Source organism: Bemisia tabaci, chromosome 5 (genome assembly GCF_918797505.1).
Source record: "Bemisia tabaci chromosome 5, PGI_BMITA_v3".
NCBI lineage: Eukaryota > Metazoa > Arthropoda > Insecta > Hemiptera > Aleyrodidae > Bemisia > Bemisia tabaci.
This window is the reverse complement of record NC_092797.1, coordinates 32,487,523-32,504,071: the sequence shown is the minus strand read 5'-3', so window position 1 is coordinate 32,504,071 and position 16,549 is coordinate 32,487,523. Positions and strand designations below refer to the sequence as shown.

Genomic DNA, 16,549 nt, shown 5'->3' with positions numbered 1-16,549 from the left:
TTAAGTAAAAAATTAAGTGTGAGAGACACAGTTTTGTGCACTTTTCAGTATTAGCCCTAAAAAATTCCAAAATAATCTTAGGATAGAAAAGCGCTTTTTTTCTCATTTTTTTTCGTATCTTCAAACAGAGTAAGATGAATTAAAATGGATCAGGTAGCAGTTTATGTTCTAGGTGTTGGATACAAAAAACCAGTTTTTTTTCCTTCTTAAAACTATGTTGTTTCTTTCTAAAAAAAACTATTTTGTTAGTCATTTGAATCAATCAAGGCAGAACATATTGATACAATAACATTCATAATGAGGGGGAAAAATTATTGAATGTTATACCTGGAAAACTACCATGTTAAAATAACTTTTTAAAAATATACTTCCGTACCAACAAAATGAAAATGTAAAACAAGAAAATCTCCTACATAACTTCTCTGCTATTTGACTAAAAAACTGAGGTCTGCTTAAATAAAACGGTCGGATTACGGAAGAGGTTTGATTGACGGACGATTCAGGACTAATTTCCAAAACACTATAAAAAAATCTGGAAAAAAATAAAATTAAACTTTTGGTCTCGAGCAAGCTTCAATAGGGTCTCGGAAAATATATGCTACTGTCAGAAAATTGTTAAAAAGCAAAATATTGGGACTAGAAACGATTGCAGTAATTAATCTTGTGATTTTCATTCGCAGTATGTGGAAATTAATTGCAAGAAATGGCTCTCACAATTTTGAGTCTAACTTTCAACAGCCATTTTCAGGAACTTAGGATCTTATTTGCTCTTCTCCTGCTTCCCTCTTTCAATTCATTTGTGCGATAAAGTTGGAGATACCCTGTAGTGTGCATCAAAAGGTTTGGTTCACCCCTGTTTCATACGTCTCACATCACGTCCTTCTGTCGAAGAGTGGAACCTTGTATCTCCATTGTGATGTTTCAAAATTTACGCCCCAAGAAAAACAGGCAAACCTTTTGGCTTGAAATTTATGCATGAATATTCTGCTACAACAGGGAAGAAAAATCAAGGCAGTTTTCAAGAGAATACTATGACTGGGTTTCCGCACACAAAAAAAATGAATCATGACAAAGTGCCTTAAATGGAAAAATTAGTAATATTATTATATTAAATATTATTCCCATAATTTAAATTATTATTAATCCTAACATATAGTTATTTAATCTGAATAGTTAAAAAAAATTAATTCCATTAAGATAACTTAACTAAGTTTTTAGGTTGTAAAAAGCTGCAGCGTCGCAAACGGAGCTACATTGTTTGGCAATTTGGCCGATGAAATCTCATTCTATTTTTCCAAATTTCAATAGGGGTAAACACAGGAAATGAGCAACTTATTTCTTTTTAATAGATGTATATTAGTTATAAAAATTTATAATCGTATAACATAGTACATTATAAGAATAGATACATCTCTGTTTATGATACATATGTATAATAAGGGTTGAAGATTACATGTATACTTGCATTGAATACAGTAATGAAATCAGTTCCTTTTCACTTACACTTTTCAAGTTACCCTCTATATTCTCTCAATGAAAAGCTGGACCTTTCGAAAATCCCGAAACTCTAATAGCATGAAGCTTCATGATGCTAGGCACTTGATTGAGACATCTTAATGGTGGTTGGACAATAAAAATTCTTCACTTAGCACGAGGATAGCAAAAGTAATCTTTAGCAAATCCGCCCTTTACCTAGAAATGTATATTATCTATAATAATGTAATTTCTGTCTTTCATTACATGAGATAATTTCTCTCATTTATTTTTTGAGTCATCGTTTAAAATTGACCAGTTTTCAGTTGGGCTTTGAAACACATATACAATGTGAGAAAAAATAAAAGACTAGGATTTGGGGTACAAGCATCTTCTAATAACCAATACTTTTGAATGAAAGACCAAACAGGAGCAAAGCCCTCTTGCCAGGATGGCATTCTCTGTTAGAGCAGATAAAAGATCTTCTGAAAAGAAAAAAAAAAACATAAATAGTTTTTTGTTAAAAAACACTGTGCATGGTTGCAGATAAAATTATTTTGTAACAACCATCAAACATTTAAAAAATTCAACATCAAAGAAAAGGAAAGGATACAGAAGACCAACATTTTCAACTAAATAAAATTAACAATGTGCTTAAGATCTTTTATTGCTAAAAATGCGGAAGAGAAAACTTTTGAAGAAGATCAAGTTATAGAATAAAACTTTAATTGGCATTTTACAATGATATTGGGCGCTCGATAAATCAAAGCTCTTTCATTCAAAAATCTCAATGGTAGAGAGGAGAAGTTAGTCCGCGAAGAAAAATCAGTGTAAATAAAGAAGAAATCAGGCTTAGTTTTGAAAATTTAAATTTAAATGAGAAATCAATTATTTGGCTATCAAAATATTTGGATTTTAGTCGGCCAGTGCTTCAGATCCATGATTCAAAAAGGCATGAAGATAACATTTAGTAAATTGACATCAGGACCAAGCACTCCATACTTTAAACTTGGCAGACTTAACTTAGACAAACTTAAACTGGCAGAACAGGATGCTCCATGATTTGAAAGGATTTTAAAAACTCTATTTAAATGCAGATTGGTGAAATTAGCAACAGGAATGACCGAACTTCTGTTTATAACCACACTAATCCACACAAACAGCGTAATCATGTAATACAGGTGGTGGTAATGCCTCTTTTGAGTTACGTAACAAATTGTGTGATTTAGAAATAGGAGCAGAGCGATTGGTCACCCTGTTTTAATTTGTAGGACCAATTTCAAAATCTGTCTAATTTGAATTTTCTTAAGAACCTATCTCAATGAATCAAAATTCTCCAAATTCACAACCTCTTTACTTCAAAGAAATCCTCAGTCCGTTCAGTCTTGAATTAATGAGTGCCCATTTAGGAGCAATTCATTTTGTTACAATTAAACTTGACATTTGGGATTTACCTTCCTCCTCTTATCACTCATTCTCTTGCACGTTTGAGCTGTAACTCAAAGGATAATGGTATGCATGCTTGGTATCCCCTCTTTTGATGTGAAGAATACGCAGTCGTCACACATTTCTTGACCAAAATTGCATACAAATTTATAAAATCTCTTGACACTGATTTTTGCACACTATCAAGCATTGCTCCTACCGCATTTCTTTCTTGTATCATTGTGGTGCAAAACTCCCCCCCCCCCCCCAAAGTTAGACACGATTTATGAACAGCCCCTCAAAACGTTCAGATAAATGAGACCTTTTGAGGCCAGCAAAATACAGCAGGGGGAAAAGTTATTTGTGACAGCCACGCCCCATTAGAGAAATTGTAGGATCCCACCTGACAACGTGACGGATTCAACATTTGAGAAAAACTCCCTGATTTTAATGAGCAATTAATAAGTTTTAAATCTTAATTTGTTCTATCACTGAAAAGTCTTCTAATGATTTGAATCGTCATGGCAGAAAATTAGACTAAGGAATGAAGAAAACTGCCTATAAACAAGAAGCAACAGTGACTTCAACTATATTTTCTATTACACATTATCACTTGGTTAATTTTATGACAACTGGGAAAATTGAATTGAAATAAAATATTAGAAACCCATGTCTAAGAGTCAGATTAAAGCAGAGCTTTTGCATGAAATGAAAATCTATTTCCATTCATTCTAACATTGAAAGTAACACTATTATTAGGTTACAGTTCATGGACTCAGCTGTCATCAACTGCTGCAGCACTTGATGAATTGATTTGAAAAAATTCTAGGGTGCGTTTCCTTGGGAAAATACGCTGACAATGATGAATGAACTAAAAATGGCGGTGTAAAATTAAACAGTTATTAATTCTTCACTACTATTACATTGTAGAAAAAGAAAGAAAAACTGATGAACATTCAATACAGGGTAGGATTCTCAATTAAAAAAAAAAAAAAAAAAAAGAGTTCATTGAAAAATTAGGAATTGTGCCACTGAACTCAAACATATTTATTAGAACTAAAACTTAAATTAATATAATATACACATTTTACAGTTTCTTGGATTTTTTCTGATCAATCACAATATTTATAATAAGATAGTTGTCTCGATTCAAGTTGCTAAAAGCACAGAGACTGTCCAAACAGAAAGTACCGATTTTGATGCATTATTTTAAATATATATAGTGGCCAAACACGATTGGTCGGGAGCCAGAATAAAGAGAGATGGATTGATATTCATAGGAAAAAATTGACCAGGTCATTAATCTAGATACAACGACCACAAATAATTTACTTTGGAGAATTAAAAAATTAGAGATATTAGAAAAAAATCAGCATGATCAAAATTCCATTTCCACTTTAGCCTTTTAAAATTTATAGGCCGACAGTCAGTCATCAAAGCTGATTAATAGTTTATACTAGTAGAGAGTAACGAAATAGATAAGTTGAGCTAGATAATCACATCAATGAAATTGGATATCTTTTCTCGCACCACAGTAATTTTTTCTTCCTCTTTTTCCCTTTGTTCGTTTCATGCAATTAAGAAAAACATCAAAGAGAGGTGTAAGTTTTTCTCCTTTTTTTCATGAACATTAAAACTGGAAAGTACGTTTATGAACCAATTAACCTAAAATATGCAGGTAGTAACATGCATAACTTAAAAAAAACTATGCATATCATGAAAAGTTAGGATACTTATTCCTCTTCAAGATAACTTTTGGTGTTGATCAAATGGAGGGCCAATGACGCCAATCATCAAATTACATTAAACCTATATTATATTATACATTTCACCTTGCCTGGAGACTGATTTCAGAATCATCCATCTCATGCATCTTCCTCTAGACAAAATGTTGAAAGGACTACTTATAATGTACATCACACTATGACTGAATATATGTCTATTGGCCTATCATATTGTCTCAGTATGTTTTATACTTACTACTGTATTGTTCATGAAATATGTAACGCTTTAGACAGTGCTCAAGGATAGCGTTACTCCATGATTTCCGTGTGATAAGGACTCGTGTCACAGAAGTGTAACGAAAAGGGAGGAAGGTAAAAAAAATATGAAATTTAGCGTTACTTGCACATTTTATGAACAGATCCTTTGGACAGTTGTTAGGGAAAAAGGGACATTTCTTCATTAAGAAATCAACAAATCAACTTTTATTTGGGGGCACTCTTGTTGAAATTTTACTCATCTTAGTGATGATTTTACTGAGTAGTCACTAACAATATCTAGTTACATCTTCCATGATCGAAATGGAAGCACATGTTTCATCTTGAAAAAAGAAAGAAACCAGAAAAAATTTTCAGAGGTTGTGGGAAAAAAAAGCCAGGAGCGAGATTTAGATAGCGTTCAGATCTGTCATTGCACATCGATATTTCTCAGACAATTCTTTAATAACAGAGTTAAATATTAAAGCACATAAAGTCTGTTAACATTGAAACTAGAATATACATGATTTTCAATTAAATAAGGTGGCTCCATAATCTTAAGTCTGCATTGAAATGTTATATTTTCTTCAGTGCAAGGTCAAATCTCAAAAATGGGGAGAGAGGAAATGGAATGAAGAATATTCGTATAGAGGAAATTAGTGCATTTTGAAGATGATGACCCGTTACATCAAGGATTTTGGGAGAGCGCCAATCATTTTCCCTTGCAATGATTGGAATAAGCAGTAGCTGAGGGAACAATTTTTTAATTCCTAAACAAGTAGATTTTCTACAACTTTTCAAGGGACAAACCAGCATTTTTGTCTGCCATTGAAAAATGATTATGCCCCATCATGCAATCTTGCTTTTTCACAGAACCTCTGAGAGAAAAACATGAAAAATTAGAAATAAGCCTTGCTGGGAACTCACATATAATTAGCCTTCAAATGTCTTTATGGAGTAAATACTGTATGAAGGCCTTAATGTGGTGGATCGAACATATTCTTCACCAAAAAAGGCGCTATCCACAAAAGAAGACGTTGGAAAAACTAATTTCGTTCAAAGGATTTAAATTGGAGATTGAATCTTGTATGCAACTCTAAAATGGGTTTTGAACTCAAGTGTTGGCATACCTGTCACTGGACAGTATTAAATTTACTTCTCTCCACCTTCAGAGGCACTAAAAAAACAAGAGTTAGAAAAAAGTTTCTGAGCATTCTTATATTTTAATTTAGTCTTTCAAAATCATGAATTTTTTATGTATGTTTTGAGATAATAAAAATAAATAACAACTTTATGGCACAGAAATACAGATTTTCTTGGCTGGCCGAAGTTTTACTCAATGCCCCAATGGTAATTCGTTAACTGAAAACTATTCAGTGAAAAGAAAAACAAAGAAGGAACTAAGGGCAATAATTAAATTCAATGCATCAAAATTTCTCTGAAATCTGGCGACTTGTTTTCTGAGAATCAGAAGCAGTTTATTCTTGATTTTGATGAAAAAAAGTAAGGACAAGGAAAAAAGGGAAGCATAGAAGAATTTTTCCCGGTTTCTGCAATCAAACTTAAGAAAGGGATAAAAAATCAGAACTCGATAAAACAAATTTACATTGAAGGAAAAAGAATTACCTTGGGATAATAATTAAGGGATGAAATGGAAACTAGAAAAAGCTGTGTAAACCGAAAAACTATTCTAACATCAAAGTTAAGAGATTTTGTGTGATCTTCGTCCAAAAGAGGTAATATTTTCTGAGGAAACTTTCCTTTGTGAACCTGTCAAAATTGAGTATTTTCAATTAAAACTGGGCTGATACTGTAGAGAGCTTGGTTTCAACCTCAGATATTATGCAACTTTGATTCTTCAGAATTTTGAACTATATATTCAGTAAACAATGACTGAAAACAATTCTTGAGGAGGAACTCCGAGACCTCTATAAAAGATTTGATTTGGTATTGAAATTTAATGTTCTAAGAGATTTTATGCACGATTTCTTGATAAAAAGACTCTCAATATGCTTGGAATTGTGATAAAAAAATATTAAAAATATGAAAAAATATAAGGGTTGGCAAGAAAGTAAGTTTCATTATTTCCATTCTCAAAACGTATTGGAGCTATTCAGATTTTAGAATTGTAATTTTTGTTCTTTCCGCTTTTTAATGGTACGTTGATTTATGTCATCAGACCAACACGTCAATTGGAGTAGCATTTTGCAAAACAAATAAAACATGAAAAAAAAAAAATTGATTTCTTCCATAGCTAGTGAATCTAAAAAAATTCTACCACTATCTTTAGAGAGCTAATAAAGCTTTTAAACAGGACACAGGTTTTTGTTATTTAACCAATTAGTTGCTGAGGAACTGAATTTTTCTTGACTGCCTGAAAAATGTCTGTTTATTCACATACATTCATCACGAGTTAGTAAATTTCTTAAATTTTTCTCCGTAACTGTCAAAGGTATCAAATCATCTACTTCATTGCGAAGAGAATCTTTTCACTTTGAATAGAAAATAAATTTAAAATATTTGCCTTCGAAAAAATGATATTTCTTGGAAATCGTGGGTTGCATAACAAAAACCCATACTTTAAAAAAGCTGTGAAAAAACACTTTACAAGCTTCAAAAAAATTTTGAGACAGACGAAGAGGGTAACTTTCTTCCTAAACAATCCTTGAACTATTAATTCTAGAATTTAAATTTGGGAAATAGACAGATGAAATTCAAGAGGTTGTGGGAAAATTTGATGCACCTGCGATTAACTATTTATTGAAATTCCATGTCTACATGAATGACTCGAATCAAAGAAAATAGGTTGCGAAATAAAATAAAGAGGGATTAAATACTGGTAATCATGCAATTTTACATGATTACATAAGGTTTAATATGATTCTAGCACAATACACTTCAAAAACATGAATCAACAAACAAAATAACAAGAACAAAAAACTAATGATATCATGCTAATCAACTATCTTGCAATATTAATCCTTTCCAAAGACTTAATCAGATAAATTAGAAAATTTGCTGGTTTGATGAATCTTCTAAAATTCTCAACTGATTTAGGGGCTTAATATTGCTTCACAAAGATTCTGATTTCAGAGAAATACTATCTTCATTCCATGAATGAGTTTATCATCCTCTTTCCTCGTGGGAAGGAGGAAAATAGTAAGTCTTGAAAGGAACGAAAATTCCACATTCATGATTTTGTATTAAATTATTCAGTTACATAAGATTACAGACCTCATCATTCATCAGGAAAGATCTCTGGTGGTGAAGAAAGAGGTGGCGAATTGACCTCTCTTTTCATTTCTTCTACAGGCGGGTCAGAGGGTTCAGGCACCCTCTGCATGGGTTCGGAACCTTTGGGACCTCCTTCTTTTGATACTAAGTGAGATGGTTGATGATTGGTTGCTTGGCTATGGGCTTTTTCACCTTTCCTCCACAGTGTTATTTCCTGTGAAAAAAATAAAAGAAAAAAAGAAAGAATTAGAACTCTTCCTCAAAAACAAGGTAAAATTTGATCTTCTTGTGCCTTTCTGTCAGAACATTCCTTTATCAGCGCTTGAGTGGGAAATCTATATGGGCCACTAGACAAGGGATGATTTGAAGCATAAATTAACATTTTTCCTCTTCAAAATTTCACTATGAAAACGAATCACACAATGAGAAGTCTAGAAATCAACTTCTGAACAAGATATAGGTGTTCACAATTGAGGCACTGGATGCGAAAAGGGCACTTCTCGATTGCAGTGTTTCAGAATCTCTGTTGCTAATTAATCCCTTGGAGAAGAATTTAATGGGCGATTTTTCTAGAATTCTCTTCATAGAAAATTGTAAAATCATGAAGAATATTTAGTAAAATTCTTAGTGAAATGGATGCATTCACTTTACTTACAACAAATAAAATGTTTGAGGAGACTCTGAAACACTGCAACCGAGAAGTGCCTTTTTCTCATCCAGTGCCTCAATTATCATTGGTTGAATGGCAAATACACTAACAATAACATCATTTGTATAATATGACTTTCATTGGATCTGTGTTGAAAATACTTGTTCATATCTTGTTCAGGAGTTAGTTTCCAAACTTCCTGTTGTGTGAATCGTTTCGTACATAAGATTCTGAAGAGGAAGTGACGATTGGTTCTGGCTCAGACCTTGTCTAGTTGTCCATTGAATAAAATCGTGCAAATAAAATTGGATCAGATTGGTCGATTTCTTTGAACAAAGGACCCTCTGGCACGAAGTTTTATGATATTTTTGAGACATTCAAACTTTCATTTGACAAATTAAGTTAGTAGCTACTCCATGAATATAATAAAACAAAAAATATTTAGAAGCTTCGAGGTTGCTTAACAGTTGGAGCAGTAAAAATTCAGATATGCAACATTCTGAATTTAATCAATATTGACTTTGGTAGCCAATACATTAATACAATCTGAATCTTAGTTCTGAAGAGTGTTGGGACACGGATTCGAGTTCGGGATTCAGATTCAAAATGCTCAAACCCAAATCAGCAAAATCTCTGAAATTTCAAAATTCGTGCCATGAAACCGAATCCCTCAGATTCCCGAAGGTGCTTGAATCGCATTGAATATCGATATTGTCTCTTGATCTCAAATTTTGACTCATTCCAGAATGTTCTGGAACAGTAAATATCGGTGTAAATACTCGCCATGTCAAGATATCGCAAACAGTATTTGATTACCAGAAGACTAAAAATAAAATATAGTACTGAGTTTCTGAAAAATGAAGGATACGCGATGGATTCGGATTCGAGGATTCAAAAGTTAAAATTTGAGATTCAGATTTGGGTAAATTTAGGATTCGACCCAACACTATTTCTGCACCAGCAAGCAAAAAATTGAATTTAAAGATGTACAATAGTACTATACATACACGAACAGGTAATCTCAAAATTATTGATTTTTTATGCATGGAATTAAAATGGAATAAAAAATTCTGTAAAATATAGTCAATCAGAGTCCAAACTTGCTTCCTGGGAAAACTTTTTTCACCAGAGCTGGCAAATGTTCCAGCAATGCTGGAAAAATGTCCAATCACACTCTTTAAGTGAGCATAAAGATATGGAAAGAGGCAAAATTCTTAAGAGGTTGAAAATTTTACACATTTTCATGTTGATCCATGTAAAGATCCAAGATAGAGTCCACGCCAACTAAGTTTATGCACTTTTAAAATGTGACAGAAGATTCACTGTGTTGATTTTTGCATTTACTTTTCATGCAAAAATGATGTCAGAAAATCTTCTGCCACAGTCTAAAAGTGCGTAAACTTATTTGGTGTGGACTCTACTTGCGCACAGTTAGGGAGTTGTAGACTGTCCAAGAAACAGAATCTGATCATAATGGAGATGTTGCATGTGTGAGGAATTTGCGATTTGACTATTGATTCCTATGTAAAAGCTTGCAAGAAACACGATGGTGCTACTGGTTTTTCCTGAAATCAACTCCCAAGCTCAAAAAAAAGCTCTCAAGTTGAGGCCAAAATGGAGGGAATATCCCACGCTATCCTGAGAGTTCACCTCTACATCAAGACAAAATTTCCATGCAAAGATAGGGAGCAAATACATTGACAGGGCTGCCACTTTATTTGGGGACTCCACAACTGAAAACACAGCAATTTGTCCTCTCCTATCTTGGCATGGAGAGTTTGTTTTGATGTAGAGGTGGACTCTCAGGATAACGTGGGATATCCCCTCTATTTTGGCCTTAACTTGAGAGCTTTTTTTGAGCTTGGGAGTTGATTTCAGAGAAAACCAGTGACACCCTCATGTTTCTGGCAAACTTTTACATAAGAATCAACAGTCAAATCGCAAATTCCTCATACATGCAACATCTCCATTGTGAAACATTTACTCTAAACAGAATCATCTTGATGGTAAAAGAAATACTAGGTAGAAGTGATTCTATTCAATAGTTTTTCCATAAAAAATCGGACAAGTTTGGGAAGAGTAGCAACATGGAGCCCAGCCTAAACGCATCTGGTGCTTATAATACTTTGGCCGGAAGATGACAATATTACACAGATACATTTAAACAATGACCATTAGGAATCAGCCGAAGATTTGAAAAGTCCAATGCTTGAATTTTAAAAGGTACAGGAGGTAAAAGAGGTTAATTTTTTGATGAGGAAATATTCCTCATGTTGCAACTGATCGGTAAGTTTTTATGAGCAAAATTTTCTCGTCATAAAAACATCAATCAATCTTTCAGGGGGAAAAGAATCAACAAAAATATAAAAAGCTCTTTTAAATATGTACCTGTTGTTTGAAATAGCGTCTATCTTCTTCATCCATTAAAACTAGATTTAAATAATATTTAACAGAGAATTTCTTATTTATATCCTTCATGGTTGGTGTGAGCTCATAACCTGCAAGAAATACTCTGATTGGAATACTTTCTCCGCGAACGGGAGCACCATCCATTATCTCATACTTGGCTATGGTGTCACTCTCAGTGAACATATTGGCTCCTGAAAGAATAAAGCAGGAAGTTAGGAACAAAGGAAATTCTGAAGTGAATGATTTTAATGATGCTGCAAAATTTTGGTAGTTGGGTCAACAAAGCTAAAAGTGGTTGCTGTAGGGTGAGTCCATTAAGGCTCTCTGTAGATGTGGCTTAAATTTTCGTTCTGATTTTAATGGATGACTAACCTTGCTCTGTAGTATCAATTTATCAAAAAAACCAGTTAACAACCATTGTAAGGCAGAATACATCAAAATATGCATTGCATCATTAGCAATTTAAATTTAAGAGAGAAAATACATTGTTAAAGTTTCGACAAACCTCTATAAAATATCAAATTAGTAATCAATTATTTATAGTCCAACTTATTGTCCTCAATCTAGAAATCAAATAAACTATCAAAAACTTTACATACTTTATTAGATAAGAGACTCGGATAGTCTATGATTGAAATATGAATCTAACAGCTTATATTAGCTTACACATATTTAGAAATAATCTTTAAATTACATAAGTTATTATATCATAATAACCCTTTTATTAGGCATCTTAAAATCAGGTTCTCCTCTCTTACTAATGATTACTATACATTTGTTGATAGTCACAGTTGATACTGTAAATGCATATCAACGTATCCCCAAAACAAAAAAAGCCTTCCAAGCTGAGTACAAACTAAACCTCTGGAGTGTTCTCCAGTTCTGAGAACAGGGAATCATTGTCTAATGCTGTAGGCTTTGTCGGAACGGATGCACTTGTTGGACAAACTCAACAAACCAAAACGGTCCCACAGTTTCTGCACACCCAGTTTTAACAATGAGCTACATATGATTCGTCGGTTTTTTTTTTACTTTTCCTAGATTTTGGTTTTTTTGGGGGGGAGGGGGGAAAAAAATAAAATACTTGACTAATTTTTGAGAGGTAAACCTTTCGCTGCTGCATTCATAATACAAGACTAGAGACATATTGTTTCAGTGAATCTTGGCAATGATGATACATGACCAACCAGAGTGACCGCTTAATACAGGTTCCTCAGATACAAATGGAAAAATTCCCGGACTTTTCCAAGTTTTCCGGGAGATTTAACACCTTGACTTAAGAGACAGTATTAAGATGAAAAAGAAACAAGAATAACTTACCAGTACCAGTGGTCTCTTTTTTGATGATTGCTATTTCCATATGCTTTAGTTTGATTCTTACAAGAAGAAAATAAATTTTTCCAACAATGACATCTTTCAGATGATACCTAGAAAATAATGCATAATATACAGGGACCCGCATTTTCAAATAAATACATATTAATGAGAGTTTCTTGACAAGTGTTAAGCGGAACATGCCAGAGATAAGATGTCTTTGGTCATAATGGAGAGCTTCAAAATCTTCATGTGTACGAAAAAATGATGTACACCTCACTAGATTGTATGAAAAGATGAGGGACAGTATAAAACTTGATAAAAATCCAACTTTTCTAAAATAAAGAAATGATCAAATTGAGTAAGCAAACCTCAATCAATTACAGTTGAACCTTGATAACTCGAAGCTGAAGGAAAACAATGAAAAATCTGAGTTGTTGAGGTTGAGTAAACAAGGTTGGGAGATGAAAAATTTGAGTTATTGACGCTGATTCTAGGTAGGACAAGGGTTAATTACGAAAATATTTGTACAAGAAAAAGATAAGCCTTTAAAAAAATAAATTTGTCAATGCTACTTACTCTTTACTAAGATAAATTGCTTGCTAATTCAATTCTCTTAATTGCTGCTGTACAATAGAAACTGATTTTTAGCAGGAACTTTTAACTGATTGCCTGTGCCCACTGCAAGTTCGATCTTCGCTTTGATATCAGAAAGAACCTTCCAGTTCTAGAGGTAATTTGCAGATTTCTTTGAGTCAATGAGATAAAAATGAGCTCATAATTTACTTATGACCTCATTTTTATCTCGTTCCTTATCATCTTTGAATTAATGGAACAATTTTATAGAATTTTCGAAATTATAGGCCTTCCGCAACAGGGAATGGTCAGGTTCTGTGAGTTATAGAGGATTTGAAGTTATTGAGGTTTGACTGTAAAAACGATGCCTGCACCTGCACTGAAATATCACAATTACGCAGGGAAACTTATGAAACACTTGGAATGTTTTGGAGCATTTGGTCACTACAGAAGCAGGGTGGCTAAAGTAATTCATTTTCGAATTTTTCAACTTTTATGGCATTATCCCCAAAATTTTCAGACCTTCCTTGAGAAAATCTCCAGAGAAAATACACAAGCAGACTAAACCTAACCTAACAGGATTTCGTAAGAAAGACTGTCAAGCATGTCAGTCAATGATTTTGAGGGCCCAAAACAGACAGAGACAGGTTCCACCAGGCTCTTCCAGAATTTTTATATTTAATATATTAAAAGCAAGAAAAAAACTTTGTTGTATGTAATTACTTACTTGCACTTGTTGTACTCAAATTCAATATGAAGGCAATCTTCAATTCCAACTTCCATTTTAATACTGTTGTTCATATCTGGATATGAGGAGAGAGTGTGAACAACTAAGTCTAATTCCTTGACTGTGTCTGAGATTCGCCGAACGATTGTAACTCTTAATAAATACCTGGAAAAAGCACAATCAAAGTCTCAGAGATGATGAAGATATGAATATTCTGCAAAAATTCAGAGATTAACAGTGAAAAATGCAGCATACCTCTTTGTTAAGCCACTATGTTAGTCTCTTTCTTGTAAGTAAAATAAAAATGACCTGCCACAAAATCATCTTTTTTTCTACCAAAAAAATTTGCTATCTGTTTTCAGCTTGATTTAAAATGTAGATAAATGAATTCAGAGCAAATCTTAGATCGATGTGCCTAATTGAACAAAAAATATGCGAGACCTTAGTTTGGAAGTGCAGCTGCCATTCTTTGCTGACAGTACATCCGTCTTAGGATTATTCTTTTTTTGCCAAGTGCTCATGTTGCCAACATATTGACTGAAGGTTATGATTCAGTTTTATTTTGACTATTTTTGCAATTCATGTCCTAAAGCTTATTTTAAAATGCTGTCAACATACAGTTTATGTTGATAAATGCTATAACAACACAACTAAAGGGTATGAGCTTTACCTAAGGCGAACATTTGAACCAGTATATGATTCAAAAGGTTTCTCCACATTCAGGAACTCAAAAGGGTAACTCGTGTTTTGAGTCAGCTCTCCAGGGCGAGCTAGCTCTTTAGTCAATGATGTGAATTCATAATGATTCCCTCTATCGTAGTAAAGTTCAATTTGACCACTGAATTCGATCTTGATACCTTGATGTTCAAGCTTGTAACCAGGTTTTTTCAGAGTGATGTTAACCTGAAAGAAGAAAATGAAATTAATTTAAGTAAAATGACCAGTGACAATATAGCATTAGTGGGGGACGATACTGGTTTGCCCTTGCTAATGCATGCTAGGTATAGCAACTTTTGATTGTTCTAAAAGAATTGAAGGAAAAATTTTAATTTTGACTTACAGAGCAGTTTTAGAGCTGCCACTGAGAAAACTGTCAGATGATTACTTGCCATGCGCAAACAGAAGTATGACCACCATGGATATCAACCATCTGTTTAAACACAGTACCCCGCGCGATCCTTAGGGGGAATACCCCCAGGTCAAATCTGATGAAATTTGGATGTGTTACTTATCTATCATTCTTATCAAAAGCTGTCAGGGGCCGAAAGAGATTCAATGTGCGGTTTTCGTGACATACGACGCTTTGTGTGTGTGAACGGAGATCATGCTGGCCAGACTATTGTGCTGCTCTACTTGGGCCCTTCCCTTTCAGTCAACTCAAGCCCCTCTACGCTTCCTCACCACTGGTACTTGAGGCTCACGGTGCTCATCACCAGGCCGTGTGATAAGGCGCAGCCTGGCGATGGTGAGCAAAGCCTCATTAGCATCGGAGTCCAAGCCTTTGGTACGGCAGAAGCACACGAGTAGTGTTGCACAATAGTTCGGACGGCAGGTCCTCCGTTCGCGCATAAGTATTAAACGGCAAATGTCTTGAGAACCGTACATAGAACCTCTTTCGGAGAGCTTTCGATCAGAATGACTAGCTGAGTGACATTTCCAAGTTTCATCAGATTTGATCCGGGGGGATTCCCTGTAAGGATCGTGCGGGATTCCTGGTGCATCGCCTACTGGTTTAGCCTAGAATATTGCATACTCAAAAATCTTCAAGGTGTGGCGGCACGCCACGTGCACACCTTCATTTTCAGTCCCACACCGAGTTGAATTAGAATTCAAATCCAACATCTTCAAAATACAACTGACCTTTCCGCTGACACTTTCGCCATCATAATACACTAGATAACCTTCCTTCTTCCCATCTTCAGTCTTAACGCCAACACGCTGCCTGTTTTCTGTGCCATCCAGAACTATATCGATGTCAGCACTCTGACCAAATCCAAAGAAACTCTGAAAACAAGTAATCAAACATTTTGGTTGAATAATCTGGTCCATAGGTGAGACGATTGGAATATGGACAATTCTGGGACGGTCTAAAGTAGCCTCTGACCAACTAATACATTCAGCTTAGCGAAGGTGATGGACTGGCCAAAAATTTCAGTGAGAGATGGTAAAGAAAAAGGGCCCGATAAGAAATTTCCCCTGTTCAAGCTTGAAAATCCACATCTGAGTGGACTAATATGATGATATCTTCGGACAGGTACCAACTAAGTCTGTCAGCGAAGGAAGTTTGGAGAGAAGTTAAGTAGAAATGGATTAGGAGAATACTTAAGATTGACCCTTAAATCGATTGTAATAGGGGAAAACCAATTATTTACCATGATATTAGATTAGAGGTGAGCTTGGATGATAAATCTGAGCTACAGGTTATGAGAGAAGATCAAGGAAACAAGTATCGGCTCCAAACGTCGGTTTATACCGGGAGAATTTCACAGACATGGAGAGACACACATGTATTAAACGAAAAATAAAATAACACGAATAATAAACGAAAAGTTCACAAAATCACTTATTATGAGGTTTGATTTCCAAAATTTTCTTCCTCTCGGTTCTCGGTTATCGTTCGGTTATCTACCGCAAGTAGTTACGTCACAAATCTAATCGAACCACCATTTTGGTTTTTGATCACACTTTTAAAACACAACATTGATGGCTTTTGACACTGTTGCGCAATCTAAAACTTTGTTTTTTTTTTATTGGTAAGAAAGT

At 34.3% G+C, this 16,549-nt stretch overlaps 1 protein-coding gene across 3 annotated transcripts; it reads right to left on the bottom strand.

Annotated features, from left to right (window-relative positions):
• Positions 1-1,332: 1,332 nt before the first annotated feature.
• Positions 1,333-16,429, bottom strand: Vps26 (vacuolar protein sorting 26). 3 transcript variants are annotated; one of them, XM_019052118.2, is made up of 8 exons: positions 16,159-16,429; positions 15,647-15,790; positions 14,457-14,689; positions 13,787-13,951; positions 12,490-12,596; positions 11,149-11,360; positions 8,112-8,325; positions 1,333-6,647 (listed from the first exon to the last, which is right to left on the bottom strand). In XM_019052118.2, the coding sequence occupies exons 1-7, from the start codon at positions 16,159-16,161 to the stop codon at positions 8,116-8,118; spliced, it is 1,074 nt and encodes a 357-aa protein (XP_018907663.1). In that variant the 5' UTR covers positions 16,162-16,429; the 3' UTR covers positions 1,333-6,647; positions 8,112-8,115. The 3 variants fall into 3 exon arrangements, with proteins under 3 accessions (XP_018907663.1, XP_018907662.1, XP_072156678.1); XM_019052117.2 differs by having other exon boundaries at positions 1,333-1,958; XM_072300577.1 differs by having other exon boundaries at positions 1,333-1,955.
• Positions 16,430-16,549: the final 120 nt, after the last annotated feature.